Raw genomic sequence first — 19,546 nt, 5'->3', positions numbered from 1 at the left:
GTGAGGGCAGTAGAGTGAGGGCAGTAGAGTGAGGGCAGTAGAGTGAGGGTGGTAGAGTGAGGGCGGTAGAGTGAGGGTGGGAGAGCAGTAGAGTGAAAGCGGTAGAGTGAGAGCGGTAGAGTGAGGGCAGTAGAGCGGTAGAGAGAGAGCGGTTGAGTGAGGGCAGTAGATTGGTAGAGTGAGGGTGGTAGAGTGATAGAGTGAGGGCGGTAGAGTGGTAGAGTGAGCGTGGTAGAGTGGTAGAGTGAGGGTGGTAGAGTGAGTACGGTAGAGTGAGGGCGTGAGGGCGATAAAGTGGTAGAGTGATGGCGGTAGAGTGAGGGCGGTAGAGTGGTAGAGTGATGGCGGTAGAGTGGTAGAGTGAGGGCGGTAGGGTGGTAGAACAAGTCAGGACTATTGGCTTTGTCAATGGTTGTTAGTTGCATAAGATAAATAAGTAGCAACTATGGCTTGTATATATTATTGAAAAAGCTTCCACTTAAAGCCCTGGTGACACCACAACAATGTTGCTGCTCCTGAGTCTCAAAAAGAGAAGGGAAATCCAGAGAGAAATTGACTCTTTAAAGGATTTCCTTTCCCCTACAAAGCTCACCTGGCATGACGTCATACGTAACTTATCCACTAGTGAGAAGTGAGCAGTGTGAGCAGGCGCACATTGATGTGCCTGTGTCACTGCAGTTCGGGAAAAAAATGGACCGCCTGTGCCAGGGCACAAAACAGAGCACAATAGAGACCTGTTTCGAGGCCCCCTTTAACAAACTGCCGGTGCTCAGCACCGGTGAGACCCGGCCCATTTAAAGCCCTGCCCTGATTAGCCTTTTCTCCGGAGCACCCAGAAACCATGTTGTGCTGACAACTCACGAGCATTTTTGTAAATATTCACTAACATATTGTTTTGAACCTGAAAGCTCAATGGAACTTTGAAACTGAACAACACGAAGTTCATAAGAGAAAAACTGCGGTTTCGCACACTCCTATTTCAGGCTTCCTGTGACATCCCTTGCTTGGTTGCTTTGCTGTTCTGTGGATCAGTGGCCGTGGCCTAACGCCAAGCTTACCATGTCTCAGAGTGAAAAAATAGCAGAGCTGAACATTTTTGCAGGGAATGTATTTGGGGCTCTATTGTTTGGGCGGGAATTTCCTGGGCTGAAATACCTGGATCATGTCCCGTGTCATGAAATCTCCTGCCAGCGCCATGTGAATTCCATCCTCCAAGGGCGCGGTGCCCTCAGATGACATCCAGGGACGAGAGGCACTAAATTACTCTCCTCGCCAGGCCTTGTCCGCCATACATCTTCGGCCCACTTTGGCTGATGGAAAAGAAGCGGATTATGGAGGCTGGGAGGGTTCAAAGTTAAAATGTGGTGTCCTGGATGCCGAATCCAGCTCAGAACAATACGTAAAGTGTTTACCCCATTCTGTACAGAAGAGAAGAACCGAAATTACCGCCTAGAAAATATGCTTCGAGTTATGGGATTTCCAGGTTTGAAAAGTAATAAACAAGGCAGTGTGAGATGGGGGAAAGAAAAGGTTTGAAAAGGAGGGGGAACTGTGAAGAAGAGGAAACGAGAGAGAGAAAAAAAGTAAGAAAAAAATCAGTAGATGGGATTCACGAAGAAAGAAAAAGGAAGAGAGAAATGGAGGAAAGGGAGGAGTGAAGGTGATGCGAGAAAGATGGGAAGACTGCCAGAAGGTAAGGAAAACAGGTAAGAGAGCGGATTGAGGAGAAACGAAAGGGAGTGGAAACAAAGAACATGTAAGAAAGGAAGGGAACTTGGAGAGGAAAAAAGAAAGGAAACAAGACCTATTATTGCAAATGCTTGTTAGTTTAATTGCTAGCCATATTATTCATTTTGTTATGGGCTCTGAAGTCCTTGGACCAAGATCGCACTATATACATTCGCAAAAATAAATAGCATTTTCTGCACCATTTATTTTTTATTCAATCTCCAATAACCAAGGCCTCTAATTTATTTATTCTGAGATCGTTAAAGGTGCTTAGGGGTTCTCCCCTTTTGCAGCTGCTCTTTTGGTCACGTTCTTCAATACTTTTTATTGATCACAAAGTATTGAAACCATATGTGAAATACGTTCCCCACTACCAGTTCTTCGGCGGCGTAAACATTGTGGATAACAATGAGGTCCTGCCTGTAGCATCTGTCAGTGTAATCCGATTAGAGTCAGAGGTATTTCTCTGTATGTTTTAGGTTCAGTCAGCTAATAGCACCTCAGTTCTCCTTGAGCAGCCACCCGCGGAATGAAGATAAGCAACCCCTGACAAGCAATCACTTAAAGCTACACATGCATTGCCTAATTGGCTATCTACATGTGGAGCGATGCTTCGGAGACATCCCTGGCCAAGGGTCTGCAGGCCAGCAGTGCAGGCTGGTGCAGTGAGCACGTCAATTCAGTTTTGCGTCCTCTGTGATATGCAAAGAACGTGAAAGCGAAAGATGCCAGCAAGAAACAAAAGGAAAAGGCCGACCATTAGTGACTATCACAAGGCAAGATCAATTTGTAGTCCCACTCTTCAAGTAACAAAATTGTTTTGGGGACAAAAATATAGGTCAAATCCAATTTTCTCAAAACAAAATAAAAGTTAAACAAGTTAATTAACCTTGACTATCCTGCAAGTGCCAATGAAGGAAGTGGGTGGCAAATGGTGAGCAATTTCGCGGCCGCTTTGATGTTCTCAGTGGCCGCGCGGCTCACTGAAAACATCAAAGCGGCTGTGAAAATGCTCCCACAGCCTGCAGGCGGACAGATGGTGTGCGCTTTGATGTTCTTGCCTTGTCTTGCTTTATGGGAGGGGTAATGGGAGCGAATTGCTGTGTACACGCCTGGCTCACATGAACTGTACGCAATCCGCAGTGGGTAGACTTTTTAGGTCTGCTTACTATAAATCTCGCCAATCATCCCTTCGGGATGAATAGGCGAGACCTAAAACCGAATGTTCAGCTAGTGCTTATCTTTTCTAGAAAAAAAGTACTTTATCAAACAATGGCACTTAATTCTGCACACTACTAATAACTGAACCCTCACTTCAGATCAGGGTCAGGATTGGGAGCGATATACTTCTACTCTGGCAACACCATTCTCACCTCCATCTCATGCAAAGCAAGGCCAGGGTTATACAAAATGGATCCCTCTGGCCTCTATCATTCTGGCTCACTCACACCATGCCTCTCAGTAACACAGTGTAGACGTAGATGATATCTATGAAGTGCTCTTCCTGTGGATCCAAAGTGCTGCCAATATTCATGCCCCTAGTGTAAAATTCTCCCGCTCACGCGATAAAGAGGCTCATAAATGGTTCTCTGCGGACCTCAAACAACTCAAACTAGAGGTCAGGCAAAAAGAGAGAATTTGGCGCAGAAATTATCTTCCACAAGATAAAGAGGTTTACTGCCTGAGCCGACGTCTTTACCAAAAAACCATTCTTAAGAGGAAGACCGACTATTTCTCAGGCATAATTCTGAAATCCCAGAATCAAACTAAAGACATCTTTAGAATAGTGAACGACCTCTGTAACGATGAACGTACGTCACTACCTATCGCACATTCTCAAACTTTATGTGATGATTTGAATAACTATTTCATTAATAAAATCATTACAATCAAACAAAGTATACCACTACACTCTGCCAGCAACACCACTGAGGACGCATACATGAATCCAGAGACCTTAGACTACATACCCCCGATTGACCCCAAACAATTGTCGGAACTCCTTCAACGGATCAAATCAGGGTCACCCAATGATATTTGCCCCCCTTCCATCTTTAGAGAATTAGGCTTATCTCTCCCACATGCACTCCTGCCTATTCTCAATGAATCCCTCAGACAAGGCAGAGTCCCTACAGATTTTAAAAAAGCCCTCCTTATACCTTTGGTAAAAAAACAAGGGAAGGATCCTTCGGATCTTACAAATTATCGACCCATCTCCCTGCTGCCCTACCTCTCAAAGGTGCTGGAGGCTCACGTCTCTAAGAGTGTCTCTAATTTCATCGAGACCACCAACTACTTGGAGCCTAATCAAGCGGGGTTCCGCCCAGGTCATTCAACAGAGGCGGTGATCCTGGCGCTTCAAGACAACCTTAGAGCCAATGCGGATGCTGATACACACCAAGCCCTGGTGCTGCTTGACCTCTCGGCTGCGTTCGACACGGTTGACTATGACATCTTGCTCAACCGTGTCGAACAGGCTGGCCTGAGAGGACCAGCGTTGAGCTGGATCACTTCCTTTATCGAGGGCCGGACTCAGGCAATTCAGCTAGGCAGCTTTATAGGCACTAGACATACATCCACCTGTGGAGTCCCGCAGGGGTCGTCATTGTCCCCCTTATTATTTAATCTTTATCTCCGCCCTCTTCTTCATTCCCTTAAGAAATTTAAAGTCACGGTGTTCAATTATGCGGACGATTTACAGCTATTATTCCAACTGAACATTCCCGATGCTGTGTCCGAATTTCAGAACACCATGAGACACATCCAATGCTGGATGAACGAAAACCATCTAAAACTTAACCCGGGAAAAACGGAACTACTTTTGCCCGGGAATAGTTTATCCAGCTGGAGTGTCAACTACTGGCCAGCAGACCTGGGCACCCCCCCTGTAAGGTCCACTGCTGTAAAGAGCCTAGGTATCACGCTCCATACGGACCTGTCCTTAAAGACCCAGGTGGGTGCCGTGGTCTCCGCAAGCTTTTTCCAAATGAGGAAAATAAAAAAAATTGCTCACTTACTCACCCAGTCTGCCTTAATCCAGGTTACTATTGCCTTGGTCATGTCCCGTCTGGACTATTCCAACAGCGTCTACCTGGGACTTCCAGTGGGCCTGTCGAAGAGACTTCAACTAGTCCAGAATCAAGCGGCTAGACTCATTCTACAACAGCCAAAATGGTCTTCTATTAAACCAGGACTAGAAAAGCTACATTGGCTTCCGATTTCCCAGCGCATAGCCTTTAAGGCTGGCTGTATCATCTTCAGGGCCACACAAGATAAAGGCCCTGCCTTTATTCGCAGTCTGGTTTCTAAATATACCCCCACTAGAAGCCTGCGCTCTGCTCAAAAATCACTATTGGAGGTGCCTCGCTTTAAAAGGAAGCGTCAGGGTGGCTGCTGTTTTCGCCATCTAGCAGCCTCACTTTGGAACTCCATCCCCTTACCGATTAGGCCAAGTAAGGACTTACTCACCTTTCGTAAGGGACTAAAAACCTGGTTGTTCTCTCAAGCCTACCATTAGCCATTGTTAGCTTAGTGTTATGTTGGACGGATTCTTCACACTTCCTATAGCGCCATGAAGCCCATGGGCGTACGAGCGCTTTATAAATTGATTTTAACATAACATAACAGTGTAGGTCAGACGCCTACTCCTCTGCGCATTGCTTTTAAAATTGTTTTACAATTACTTTTATTTCATTTCTTCGTGATAATTTGTTTAAATACTCAGTTTACTTTACTATTTTTAACTCACTGCTGTCTGTGTCCATCTGCTAATTTGCGCGGCTATTAGCTGCTTTGTACTGTCCCCGGTCCGACGCGGCATGTGCCGTTTGAGCTGAGGGACGAGGTGTTGCTAGTCCGTCCTCAAGCAACATTCAGAGGTCAGCATTCTAGTTAGTGCTGATCTCTCCCGCCCACTCCCAGCGGCTCATAAGGAGGCGTACTGTCTGGTCGCGCTGCTTCTCAGTAACACAGGGAAGGCCAGACACCTACTCCTCTGTGCATTGCTTTTAAAATTGTTTTTAAATTACTTCTATTTCATTTCTTCGTGATCATTTGTTTAAATACTCAGTTTGCTTCACTATTTTGAACTCACTGCCGTCTGTGTCCATCTGCTAAGTTGCGCAGCTATTAGCTGCTTTGTACTGTCGCCGGTCCGCCGGGGCGTGTGCCATTTGAGCGGAGTGACGAGGTTCTGTTAGTCCTTCCTCTAGCAACATTCAGAGGTCAGCATTCTAGTTGGTGCTGATCTCTCCCGCCCATTCCTACCGGCTCATAAGGAGGCGTGCAGTCTGGATGCTCGCAGCGGCGCGCCAAAGGCAAGCCGGTCTGTGCCCGCCTGGGCCTGGCCGTCGCCTGCCGCCTGCCTCGCTGCCCGTTCCCATTCATACTTTAATTTTTTTTATCTGCATTTACCTGGCAATCTCCATATACATGGCTACCCTACAATATACAAGTTAGGAGCTCCATTCCTTTAACAGATTTCCTCCTTCTGAGCAAAATATTAATTCTTCCCACATAAAGGACACTAGCGGGAGCCACAATGGTGTATCCCTTACTTTAAAGGGCTACAACAGGTTAGATAATAACGACCCAAAGTTCAACTCCAACAACATAACAGGGTTATATTGTAACGCTCGATTCCTCCCTAAACATGCCTTAGAAATCTGGACTCTACTTGATTTTGAGAAACCAGATCTCTTTTTCATCACGGAAACCTAGCTATATGAGTCCTCCACCACTGACATTTCCCTAGCCTTCGCCCAGGACTACCAGTTGAGTAGAGTGGACAGGAATAACAAGAGGGGCGGAGGATTAGCCATCGCATTTAGAGCTAACATCAAACTTACTATAACTAATACTCTTAGTGCAGATTGGGTAGAAATGTGTATCTTTAAAATTAACAGCTTGTCTAAGGGATCCTGGATGGGAGCCATACTCCACCGCCCCCCAGGCAGCAAAGTCCACTTTTCTAGTCGTCGCATGGAGATGATCGCCCCCCATGTTCCAACTGCTGACAATTTTCTGTTACTGGAAGATTTTAATTATCATATTGACCTCTCCAATGACCCACACTCAATCAATCTCATTTCCAGCCAAAGCACTTTAGGGTTCAAACAAACAGTGAATGGTCCCACCCACACAGCTGGCCATACCCTAGATTTTTTATTTACAAATTCTCCCAATGTAAAGGTGGACCCACCTCTGCCTGTTCTCTGGTCCGACAATCACCTGTTGAAATGCAATATACCGTTTACATCTATCTGCCAAAAAGATTCTGTAACAGAACCAATATGTCATAGGCCCTGTAACAAAATTAATCTGGAATCTTATTCTTCACATTTTATCACTTCCCCGCTGTCTAATTCTAACCACCCTAACGATGCAGCCAATCTGCTAGAAGCTGCTATCTGTCAGGCCCTTGATAAAATTGTCCCAAAGAGAAAAGTTCAAGGCTTTCACAAATCTTCACCCTGGTTCACTCCCGATTTAAAAATAGACTAATTAGCGGCCAGAAAGGCCGAAATGTAAATGGAGACACTAAAAAAGCCTCACGGATTGAAATGATTATAAACTTTCACATAGGCGTTACCTAGTCCATATTGCCTCGGCAATTTTTTTTTACCTGTGGGAAGGAATAAATAAAGCTTCCAATTCCCATAAAGAATTGTTTAACATTCTGAAAGAATTTACAAATCCTGCTTCTATGTAGCCCCCACAATTTGCTTCACAGGAGTGGGTTCACTCTCAATCTACATTTTTTGTAGATAAAATTGACAGTATCTACAGCCAGTTTCCTCACACTACTGTTCAATTGCCAATTCAGAGATTAGATGACAACTGTCCCTTGATGGCTTCTAACCTTAACGAATTTTCTGAATTCTCACTGGAAGAAGTCACCCTGGCACATAAAAGGGTGAAAACAGGTTCTCCCACTGACAACGTATCCTCCCAGGTTCTATCAAAAATCAGTCTAGCTTTTATTCCTAGCCTAACCAGACTCTTTAACCTCTCACTACTACATTCCTCGGTACCCATTAGGGGGAAGGAGGCTATAGTTAGACCCATCCTAAAGAAACCCACCTCAGATCCTGAACTGCCAAACAATTAACAACCAATTTTCCTTCTTCCCCTGTTCGGTAAAATCCTGGAGTCACTGAAAAATGGCCAATTAATCAAACACCTGGAAAATAACAAATTGCTAGATCCTTCTCAGGCAGGATTCCAAGCCTTCCGTAGTACCGAAACGGCCCTAGTAGAAGTGGTGGATAGCATTAGACTCTCTCTAGACAACCGAAAGTCTGCCATTTTGGTCCTTTTAGATCTGTCAGCCACCTTCAACACCATCTCCCATTCCATCCTTTTGGAGTGCCTGAGAGAGGCGTTTGTCGGAGGCCCCGCATTGGCTTGGTTCAGGTGTTACCTGAGTGATCGAACTTCCAGAGTTCAAATCGGTGCTTTTACATCCAAGAGTCAATCCATCAACAGGGGTGTCCTCCAGGGATCTATTTTGAGCCCTACGCTCTTTAACTTATATGTATCCCCCTGGTTAAAGTTATCAAGGATCACCGCTTCGGGACACTGTCGTACGCTGATGATATGCAGTTGTTAATTACTCTTGGACCTGACGTTGCCGATACTAAACATAGATTCGGGAAATGCATGCTGGATATAAACAACTGGATGTCAACCAACAACCTCCAGCTAAATGCAAACAAAACGAAAATTGTTCCTTTTGGCAATGCTCAGGTGCTATGGACGAACGATTGGTGGCCTTCTACCTTGGGTACCTGTCCCCTTACAAAGGTAACATCCCGTAACCTTGGCGTAATGATTGGCAATCAACTTTCCATGTGTGACCATGTCAATCATGTAGCGCATACCTGCTACCGGCTGATGCATGCCCTTCGCAAATTTTTAAATGGGTCCCACTGTCCTCCTGTATGCCATTGATCCATGGTTTAATCATCAGCTGTCTGGATTATGAGAACACCCTATTTGCGTCCATAAATGAAGAACTTCTAAATAAGCTCCAGGTTCTGCAGAATACAGCAGCTAGACTGGTTTTAAACCTTCTCTCTCATTTCCCTTCTGCACCTAGACTGAAGGCGCTCCATTGGCTGCCAGTCAAGAAGTGGATTAACTTTAAAATCTGCTGTCTTGTCCATAAAACTCTCAATGGACAGGGTCCCCATTACCTGTCTAACAAACTGAAAATGTATCATCCAACAAGAACTCTTTGTTCTGCTTATTAACAATCCCGAAGGTTCGTACAGTCAAGTACGGCAGTAGATCATTTTCAAAACTAGCTCCCACTCTCTGGAACTCCCTGCCACTTTACCTTCATACTGAAATTGACCATACGAAGTTCCGTAGGTCCCTCAAGACTTGGCTGTTTTACATCTACTTTGTCTTTCCAGTCATCGTTCTTGTCTGTTCCTGAGTCCTTAGCAAAGCGCTATGAGACTCGAGGGTGATATATGCTCTCAACAAGAACCAGTACATAGACAAAGACACATACTGCACACTTCAACATACTTAACAGGCACTCAGGATGATAGTGTGATGGGTTGGGTAAGAGCATATGAATTGACTTTACATGAGTGGTATGTCTTCACTACATTGATTCAGATAAGAAAAGGTCTAGTCACACTAGGGATTCTCCAAAAATGATATGCTGCCACCGCTGCTCTTTATGCTAAACCCATGACAGGGACAGTAAGTAGTCCACTCTCGGACGCTGATGCCACAGGTAGTGTACCCCTCAAGGACACCAGTCAATTTCAAGACCTAGTATTGTCAGGAATAGGCCAAAGCATCTGCATCTGCATACACCATAAATTAGCCTGATGCCAGCACCAAAAATCAAAAGTCAGGATACCAGAAATACACAGTCAGGCACTCGGCGGGAAAACACCTGTGCACCGTGCCGGGGACATTCCTGTTCCAACAAGTGACCATGTCAAGATTGGACTACTTGTGTAGTCCATCACAATTAACATAAATGCATGAGATCCGCTTTTCCTCTGTAGAGTTAATGCTCTCATTAGAGCAAAAAATACATATAAATATACAAATGCAGAAAGCATTTATCAGATAGTGAATTACATCACACAGCTGGTTTACAGTGACCCGATCTGGAATCCACACAGCTGTGGTCCACTTGAAATACCCTTCCTGCTGGTGTTAAGAAATGGTGGAATGAGGGTTACTGGGAATAAAGAGGGCTAATATCATAGAAGGATGTTAGGAAAATGCAGGGGCGGCCTTAGGCATGTGCAAGCTGTGCACCTGCACAGGGCCACCAAATCCCAGGGGCCACCACGCCAATATATATCCTTAATATAACAATCCTCTGAGGATGGATACATATTTGCGTGGCGGCCCCAGTGGCAGGGATTTGGCGGCCTCCGGCTCTGTTCCACTTCCAAACACCCTGACCCCCCCTCTTCACTGGCCTCCGCGCCTGCGATCCTTCTGGTTCCTGACTGGCTTCTTTTTTTCCCTACCCACAGCTGGCCTGCTGGTATAGGCGTATATAAGCCACGGCCACCGCCATCCTTTCATTACCTGTTACTCTTGTGCGAAAGCAACTATAACCTTTTCCTCTCCCGGCGGGCGAGTCGTCTTACAAGTTTACCTATAGTTTTTATAAAGTACTGGTGTTAGCGCAATAGTCATAGTTAATATCTGGTGGGATATGGGGCACACGACATTCGCGTACCCATTGCAAGCAAAATGAAGAGAATTAGAGTACATAAATATGGTTATTCGAAACGAAAGAGAAAGGAGGCTCAGCAGGCTTTCGTAGCGTCACAGGAAGGAGCAATCCTGAACTTTATCACCCAAGGGAAACCTAAAGATAGACAATCCTCTGGCCAGAGTACTGCTGATGCACTAGGTAAGACACCATATTCGATATGGTATCGATATTAATGTTTCTGAGCAAAGAGCCACCGATTCTTTCTCTGTGGGGGGGCTGTGGGTGTGGGGCCCCTGTCATGGCCCTGGCGCTGCAGCCGTCTTTGCCAGTCCCTCACGTCGTGTGTCACAATACCCTCATCCTCCTACATTTTATCGTTCTGAGACAAATTCGGAAGGGGAGGAGCAGCCGCAGGTACTGGTCTTCTAACGCCTTTTCTGGACGTTTTATTAAAACACCTTCCTGACTCAGGAAGGTGTTTTAATAAAACGTCCAGAAAAGGCGTTAGATGACCAGGTAGGGGGCCCCGGAAGAGGGGGTCTGGGCGTGGCGGAGCCCCCTGGAGCTCAGGATTCCTGAGCTCCGGAGGGCTCCACCCCGCCCCGCCCGGACCCCTCTTCCAGGGCCCCCTACCTACACTCCCTGCTCAAGGCCTCCATGAGCCTAGAGCCGCCCCTGGAAAATGCATGCATCTTTGGCTTCTGTGGAGTACAACTTGTGTACAGTTTCATGAATCATCCATTAATTAGCGCTAGTTGTAAAGTGGGAGGGCAAGAGGCTTACCGTTACATATTTATTCATATTTTTTTAGGAAATTATGTGTACTATAACTAAGCCTCTGATATGCACTGAGGAAAGGTGTAAGGAGAGATTGCATGTAATTACTGATAGTTAAATTTCACACAGAAAACAGTTGTTGCTTTGACATGAAAATGTTAATGTTGTTAATATAAAGCTACTTTTTTGTTTTCTTTCAGAATAGTGATAATATTTATCATAATAAAGATCTTTTTCTACGTCTGCTGGTATCGTTCGCGACAGAGGCAGCTTGATGCATACCTTAGCAACCCACGCAACGCCCAGATTGTAATTGTCGGTGGGAGAGCTTACCTGCACCAGCTATGTGAACAGCGGCAGGCGGTAAGCATCATTGGCACCACTCGGAGGCCTGCAACTTTTATCCAATAATAAAAAAAAAAATTAGAACATATTTACAATAAAATAGGAATAGGTGTTAATGGCGGATTCTGTTATAAATCAGTAATGTTATAAAAATGTGCAATACAAATATTATTTTGCACACTACATTAAAGGTAGAACCTATGTTCAATTAAAATGTAAATTAATTTACTGTTGTAACACCACTAGCTTAATGTTGTAGTACATTCTCTGATTTACCCTCCCCTTGGTAGAATTTATTTTGTTTACCTATACCCATTTGGAAGTATGGAGTGTGAAGCCAAGAGAAACTATTCAAAAACTGAATAAAGCAGTTGTGGTCATTCACCAGAGCACGTGGCATGATATTGGGAATGGCTATTTAGCATTTGCATGAGTGTACCTAGGCAATAGGAATACCGTATATTAATTTAGCCAACAAATTTCACATGTAAAGTATGGTGCATGAATCTGATATTTCTCATATTTTTTATGTAGCATTCCTCTTTGCTTTCCTCGGATTCTGTAATACCGAATGAATGCACCCTCCTGCTGAGCTTTCACACTGTATTTTGTGTTTGTATAGCAGCTGGGCTTCGGGCACCGAGTGATACAAAAATACCCGAAGTTCAAAATATCGAATACATAAGCCCTAAAACTAAGATATCACTTATGTAACGTATAAAAAATGAAGTCATTGCAAAAAGTGTTTTACATATTTACATATGTGCTCATACTGCTACCAAATCTGCAACAATAAACATAAGAAAGCAGTAGGAATATTCCATGCTCAGGTGAAGGTAAAAAGGATAGGTGGAGAAGGGATAAGGAGGGAGGGTGAGATGGGATCCTGTTATCCTTTGAGGTTTCATTAGAGTGCGCTCGAAAAGTGCATAGTCACTGAATGCGTCCACCCTCCGTGAGCAGATGCTTGGATTTCCTGGCACTGAAATGTAGTTGCAAAAAACAAAACAGCTGGCAGGAAATCCCGGCCTGGCTGGCTTTGGCGGGTGGCCTGTGCGCAGTCTTCCCAGCATTTGGGCCTCAGTGTATGTATGATTAATATCCCGCATTAAGGAAGTAGACTGTGGAAAATACATTTACAACTGCTCAAGGCCCCAACCGTGCCACGTTTAGCACATTGTGTTCAATTCAGTGAACACGGAAACGGATGTCTTGGTCTTGAAAAACGTCCAAAGAATAGACAAGGTTTAATTAACAGTATGAACAACGTCATTTATGAGGACAGATTCGATTAGCTGGTTATGTCGGTTTATTTCCCACTGAGAACAGGATACTGTGGCATTTGATAACACTGCTTGAGCATATGCATTGCAATGCAAGAACACGTTAATGCTGGAAAGACTCGCTCCCACAGGAAAAACCTGTTTACACAAGGAGCAGGTCCACAGTTACACAACGAGATAAACTTAAGAAACTTTTGCAAACTCGCCAATGAGTTTATAGCCAATATCCATTACCTTCTAGCTGATGGGATCCGCATATACATTGATAAAAGGGTCATTTTATAATATGTGTGAAATGAATGTTTGCACATGTATGTAAGGGAACTGGAACAAAGTGGGTAGGATTCTTTTCAAGTATTCCTTCTCATTAACAGTGAGAACATCTTGGTACTTCCATGGTCCACAAATACGCAACGAAAGGGTAATTCATCCCAAATGTATGCATATATGCCAGGTTGACAAGTTCAATTTAGGAAAGATTTTAAATTGTATACATCTTTCTTCCGATTTTTTTCTGCATGGTAAACATGTTTCCATTTGCTGTAATTCTTTCTCATAGACCTCCAGGAAAGTGGGGCTATTTACAATGAAAATGGACAATTTTCAAACATCTTTTGGAGTAGCACCATCTACACCTTAAGTTTGGGCTATCATGGAGAACCACTGGCCCTCCCTTCTTAGCAGAAAATCTATACAAATGGCAGAAATTCTACTCAATCGGCCACATGCATCAATGTTGCCATTTGCAAATCCTTAATTGCGAAAATTAAGGAATCGCAATTAAGGATTCGGAAACGGCAATGCATGAATAATTCGCTTTTTTTATAGCGATTCGGTAATTTTCCTTAATTGCGATTCTCTCATTGAGAATCGCAATTAAGGAATTTCTACACATTCATTCTTATGGGCCTAGAGGCCCATAGGAATGAATGGGAGGGCATTCTCAATTTGCAATTCATCATTGTGAATTCGCAAATTGAGAATGCAATTTCAAGGGTGCAGGGGTGTCCAAAAGACACCCTGTTGCACCCCTGAAATTTGCTTTTGGATACATCTTACACACACACATGCCCCAAGGGCACGTGTGTGTGTAACATGTGACAAAGAAAAATGCATTTAAAAGCATTTTTCTAGATTTTCGCAAATTACCATGAAGGTCTACTTCATGGTAATTTGCATTTCTAATTTCAAAATTCGCAATTTAAAAAAGTATGATGAATTGCATTTAAGGAATCTCAAATTGAGATTCCTTAAATGCATTCGCAATTTAAGAAATCGCAATTGTGCACTTTCTTAAATTGCGAATTTCTAAAAAGGGTTGGTGCATACCAAATCAGGAAATTGCATTCGCAAACGGCCGAAAAATGCAATTCGCACCGTTTGCGAATGCAATTTACCTTGATGCATGTGGCCGTAAAAGTGTAATTTACTCTTAGGGCCTTGGTACGAGTGGCTCAGAGTCCTTGACAATAATTATCACATCCCCGGCTTTTATAATGTTCGATAACTAACACGCATTACAAGTTCTGCTTGCTAAATGAGGTGTAATATGCGGCATTTGGTACTTATAGCACCAAACTCTACATCTGTCAATATTTTCTGGGCATATTTCTTCCACGGAACTTTGGCTGGTTAGAACTGCCAAAATGTATCTGGGGATGTGGCTTTTATCTAACCCAGTATTTACAAGGTGTGATAAAGTCCCCACAACTCCAGTGGCGGCTGGGTTGGATCGGGCAGGGGTGCGAAAGGGCAGGTAAGGGGGATTAAAAATGAATAAAAGCCACGTACCTGTGTCTGTCTCACCCCTCTCCCCTCTCGCCGGAACAGGAAGCACCCCATAGCCAATCACAATGCTATAATGCCGCGCTGTGATTGGTCTGATTGTTGTGGTTCGGTGCTCAGCCAGGGAATGGGAGCCTGGGCATGTTCTCCACGTTGGCAGTAATGCAGCCTGCATGGATAACATTCATGCAAACAAATTGCAATTTTACTGAAAATCACTATTACACAGATTGGTTTGTATTAAGCTGGAGATATGTATTCACACCGTGACTCATTCCACCTGCCATGCTCAGCAGACCACATTGCATATGTCATTGGAATAAAAACGCTGTCTACCAAGAGCAAAACATTAGTTATTGTAGGACCTGTGTGTTTCAAAGCATAACTTGGGGTTTAAGGGCTGATTATATAAATGTTTTTATAGCGAGAGAATGCATAATGGTTAAGTGCTGTGATCTAATTTTTCCTTCAATCCTTGTTTTTCACTCAGATGTATTTTCGATTTCTCTGTTGTTTTATTGCAACTATCCTACTTGTACTGAGGTTTAGTTGAGCGCTCAGTGGGCATATTTATTTACTATGAAATTCAATGTATTAGTACTGAGCTAATATACTTATTGGCTCGTCTTATCATACTGTTTTACGTTAACCTTGTCAATCTGGTTACTGGCATGTTAAACTTTAATGAGCTTCAGTTACTGTAATGCCACTTGTTTCTTATTTTTTTAAATGATTTGATATGGTTCATCTCAGTGTATTTGAGGCTAAGTCATTTTAATTACACAGGGTTACTAAATCTTTAATTGCTCAGGCTTACTAAATCTCAATTTAATGTACATAAACATGCAACTCTTCATTCAAGTTCAACCCTATTCGGAAATAGTGCCCTCAATTTTAAATATGTTTTGTCTTGAATTGTCAAAAATGGTGAGTTCGGTCACCACTTAATTCATTTTTTGGGCCGCTTACTCTGCGATTTCCCACTTGGAGCAGTCGTCCCTCTAGTGGTGCGTATTCTGGGATATCAGCTGATCCTAGGTTTTTAGTCCACCATGCATGTTTAAGTTATAGGTATTTGAAGTATTGGGTATCATTCAGTTGGTAGTCTTGCTGAAGAGAACTGAAGGGGATTAGGTCTCTTTCTTCAAGGAGATCGCCTACTGAAGAAATCCCTATCATATCTCAAGTTCGGAAGCTTTTCAGCTTCCCAATTCTTTTCAGACGTGTTTCGTCCTATAGCGGAGTTTGTCGGGTAATGTGTTTATTCCATCCCATCTGCCTCTCCGCCCTCCTCCATGCCTCCATAGTCCTGTGGGTTGCTGGCAGTAAGTGAGTCACACCCTTACCACGGTAAAGGTAGTGTAAGTATGTGCAGGATTTAATCTGGTTTCTTTCTAGGGCATAAGTCCGTTGATCTCCGGGTAGGTAACCCCATTCGTTAATCTCTATTAAGTGTGCCATCCAATTATAGGAACATATGTCTGGCAGTTCAATGCCCCCATTTGATTGGTTTCTCTGAAGCGTCTGTAGTGCCACTCTTGGATGGCCCCTGTCGAATAGGAGCGTGCAAACTTCTCATCAATTGTAGCAAAGATATTGTCTAGGATTTGGTTGTACGTGTTTTGGAGGATATAAAGGAGTTTCAGTAGAACGACCATCTTGTACATCGCGGTCCTACCCAGGAGTGCTAGGGGCAATGCTCTCCATCTTTATACAGCCTTATGGAATTCCCCTAATATCCTTTGGATATTGCGTTCAAGACTGACCTTCACATTCGTAGTATAACCCGCATTGGCACCATAGGTTTCGAATATTTGGAACAGCCCCGGTAGAGCTACACTTGGATGAGTAATTTATAAAAAGATGTTGTCTGCGTGTAGTGCAATTTGTTCGCCTGCTAATGCCCCCGTTCTATCTGTGAGGTCTACTAGGTAAGGGTGTGGTCTAACATTACAGGCCAGTGGTTCTAGTGTGAACGCAAATAACCAGGAAGATAGAGGGCACCACTGTCTCATGCTCATCTTAATGGGGTAGTCAGCGGATATCGCGGTGTTCACCCGCAGCCTTGCCACCGCACCTTCGTATAATAGTTCAATCCATGTCAAGAACTTGGGAACAAATTCGAATTTTAGGAGGGCTTGACTCATAAAAGGCCAGTGATGGATCAACAACTTTTCATTTGTCTAGGGTTAGGAATAAGTAAGGGTCTTCTCTATTTCTAACTATGGCTAGCCAGTTATAAAGCCCACGTAAGTTAAGCCTCGTTGATCATTTGGGCATGAACGCAGATTGATCATAGGGTATAAGAGATGCTATCACGGCTAGTAGTCTCGTAGCCTGGACTGTGGCTGGGATCTTTGTCTTGACAAACAACAATGAAATGGGACAGTAAGAACCACAGTCCGTAGCGGGGTTCCCTGGCTTGTGTATCACCCCTATGGTGCACTGCGGAGATCGGGGGGAGAACTCCCTCTTCTTTTGCCTCCATAAACATATTGAGTAGGTAAAGACTCAACAGATCAGCATAGCTCCTAAAAAACTCTGCCAGTATTCCATTAGGCCCCAGGGGTCTCTCCTGATTTTTGTTTATCCATGGTGGCTACTACTTCTCCAATATATGGTCTTCTTTTAACGCTGTAAGGGCACCTGGAGTCAGGGTGGGGTCGTTGTATCCCCAGGAAGTAGTTGATCTTAGGCTCAGCATCCAAGGCACGGACCTTATAGAAGGTTGCATAGTATGTTGCAAAGGCTGCGATCTCCTGTGTCGATGTGTATGTGTGCCCAGTGTCAGTATGTATAGCCTGTACCCATCTTGCCTCCACCTCTTTCCTCCCTCCCCACCCATGCCAGTAGTCTCCCTACATTGTCGCCCGTTTCATGCAGGCGGTGTTGGGTGGGTAAAATCTGGGACTTCGCCCCTTGGTGTGCTAATGCCTGATACTTTTTTACGAAGGACAAGTGTAAGACTGGGGTCTACATCTGGTCCCAGGCATCCCTCTAAATATATAAATTTCCCCTCCAATGCCTCTCTCTATCCTCTTTCTTTTTGTGGGCAGGATATTCTGGGATCTACTCCCGAGTATGGTTGTATATGCCTCCCATAATGTGACAGCAGTGGCCACGGAATCTTTATTTCTGACAAAGTAGAGCTCCGTGTCAACTGCGAGTTTGTGCACAACTGTCTCATCCTTTAATTCCCTTACATTGTGTTTCCAAGCCAAGGAAAATGGATGGGGTCTCACCCATACTGTGATCCAGTCAATGCTTTCCATACCTCCTATCTCAGCTGCCGGGGTAGGATATATAATTCAATCTCGAAAATACTTTGTGGGTGCCTGAAAACTAGGAGAACGTGCAGTCAGTTGGGTTATGGCGGTGCCAGAGGTCCGTCAATCCCAATGTTGCCAGAAGTTCTCCCGAATGGAGTGGCATCCCGACGCCCCTGATGCTGACTTGTGCGGTCTAAACATGGATCTACTACATCATGAAGCCTACCCCTATAATATGTGTTGAGGAGCCTGCCTCAAGTAGTATATTTGCAACCTTAACATTGTCTGTTGTTGAAGTTGAGGGGGGCATAGAAACTAATTTGGGTAATTTCCCTACGCCCCCACATCCCCTTTACGGCTACAAATGTCCTGTTTGGGTCAGTACACGTCTTGTCAACTACAAAGGGTGGGGGGTCTTCTTAATTAAAATGCCTTCTCTTCTGAAGCAATCTTATATGTCCCTCTGCTCAGGAACCCGTATTGTGAACCCTGCAGTTATGTTTATTGCAATAAAACCATGTCTTGCTTCAATCTTCTAAGATAAAAGACAACTAAGCCCCTTATGATCTTGTTTCCTAGTCCGTTGACATTCCACCTTATCAACGGATACCCCGTTCTCCCTGTGTGTGAACCCTACTCATCTATGATAAGGGGAAATGGTGTACTGCCTGATGGTATGTATCGTGTAACTATGTCCAAGGATGCTTCCACTCCCTGTCATGTGTAAACGAAACAATCTCCCCACCCCAACCCCTCCTGTGTAAAGAGTTGATGCGTTTCCATTGGAGTGATACTCCTTTCACTCTGTGTCCCCAACCCTCCCTTACCTTTACCTCCCTCAACCCAACTCCCCCCGCTCCCTGCACACTTTACCCTTAATCGTCAACATGAAAACTGTGTCGCAAGTCAAGCAAGAGAGCTCTGGGGTCCTCCCAACCGTGTTTTACCCCCCCCCCCCCCCCTCAGCTACCCTCGCAAATAGTCACAAACCAATGAGTCTAAAACCTGCAGAAAAAAAAAACGGTATAAGGTGAGCTGGCACTCTCCATGATGGTAGACTCAGTGAGAGGGGAGCTTGTGTCACTACTTCACCCTCAGGCTTCTGCTAGGCCTGCTCATTAGGTCAGCCATTGCTGTTGTCTCATGTCGCTTCTGGACTAAGCTCTGGAGAGGCCCTGGAGGTCGGCTCTGTCTCTAAATTTACTATTGCTTTCAATAACAGGCGTTGTTCTTCCAATTCTGTGAATGAATCATGGTCAGATCGATCTGTCATGTTCTCACTTCATGGCTTATCTTGTTTGGTCCTTTTGGGTCGTGTATGGTTGAGTTCCCCATCAAAATCTGTGGAGAGGGCAGACCTCAGGTTATGTTGTCATGACAGCATAGGAGTCTGGATTTGTTGCTTAGGTGTAGCTGGTGATTTTGCCTAACCCTTTGACTTTTTGGTCTGACTCTCCCTTGCAAGGATTCTTGTTGTCTCTCTCTATACTCGCTGCCCATGTATCGAGGTGGACGCTCCTTTATCTAGGTCCACACCTCCTCTGGCTTCTGGAAGAAGATTGCCACCCCCAAAGAGGACCTTGAGCTTGGCTAGAAATAAGAGCATGCATTGTATGTTCATCGTCAGTAATTTTTTTGTTTAACAGAAGCAAAGGTCC

The 19,546-nt window shown here is 44.3% G+C and overlaps 1 protein-coding gene across 2 annotated transcripts in view; it reads left to right on the top strand.

Annotated features, from left to right (window-relative positions):
- The window catches only part of LOC144829014 (uncharacterized), a 458,030-nt gene that overhangs the window by 253,802 nt on the left and 184,682 nt on the right, over window positions 1–19,546 (top strand). For both annotated transcript variants that reach the window (XM_078687714.1, XM_078687713.1), the window contains exon 4: window positions 11,407–11,569. In XM_078687714.1, the coding sequence (XP_078543840.1) occupies window positions 11,407–11,569 (163 nt within the window). The remainder of the gene's footprint in view (window positions 1–11,406; window positions 11,570–19,546) is intronic.

This window comes from Lissotriton helveticus, chromosome 4_1 (assembly GCF_964261635.1).
Source record: "Lissotriton helveticus chromosome 4_1, aLisHel1.1, whole genome shotgun sequence".
Lineage (NCBI taxonomy): Eukaryota > Metazoa > Chordata > Amphibia > Caudata > Salamandridae > Lissotriton > Lissotriton helveticus.
Note: the sequence above shows the minus strand (reverse complement) of the source record. Positions and strands in the feature narration are given on the sequence as shown.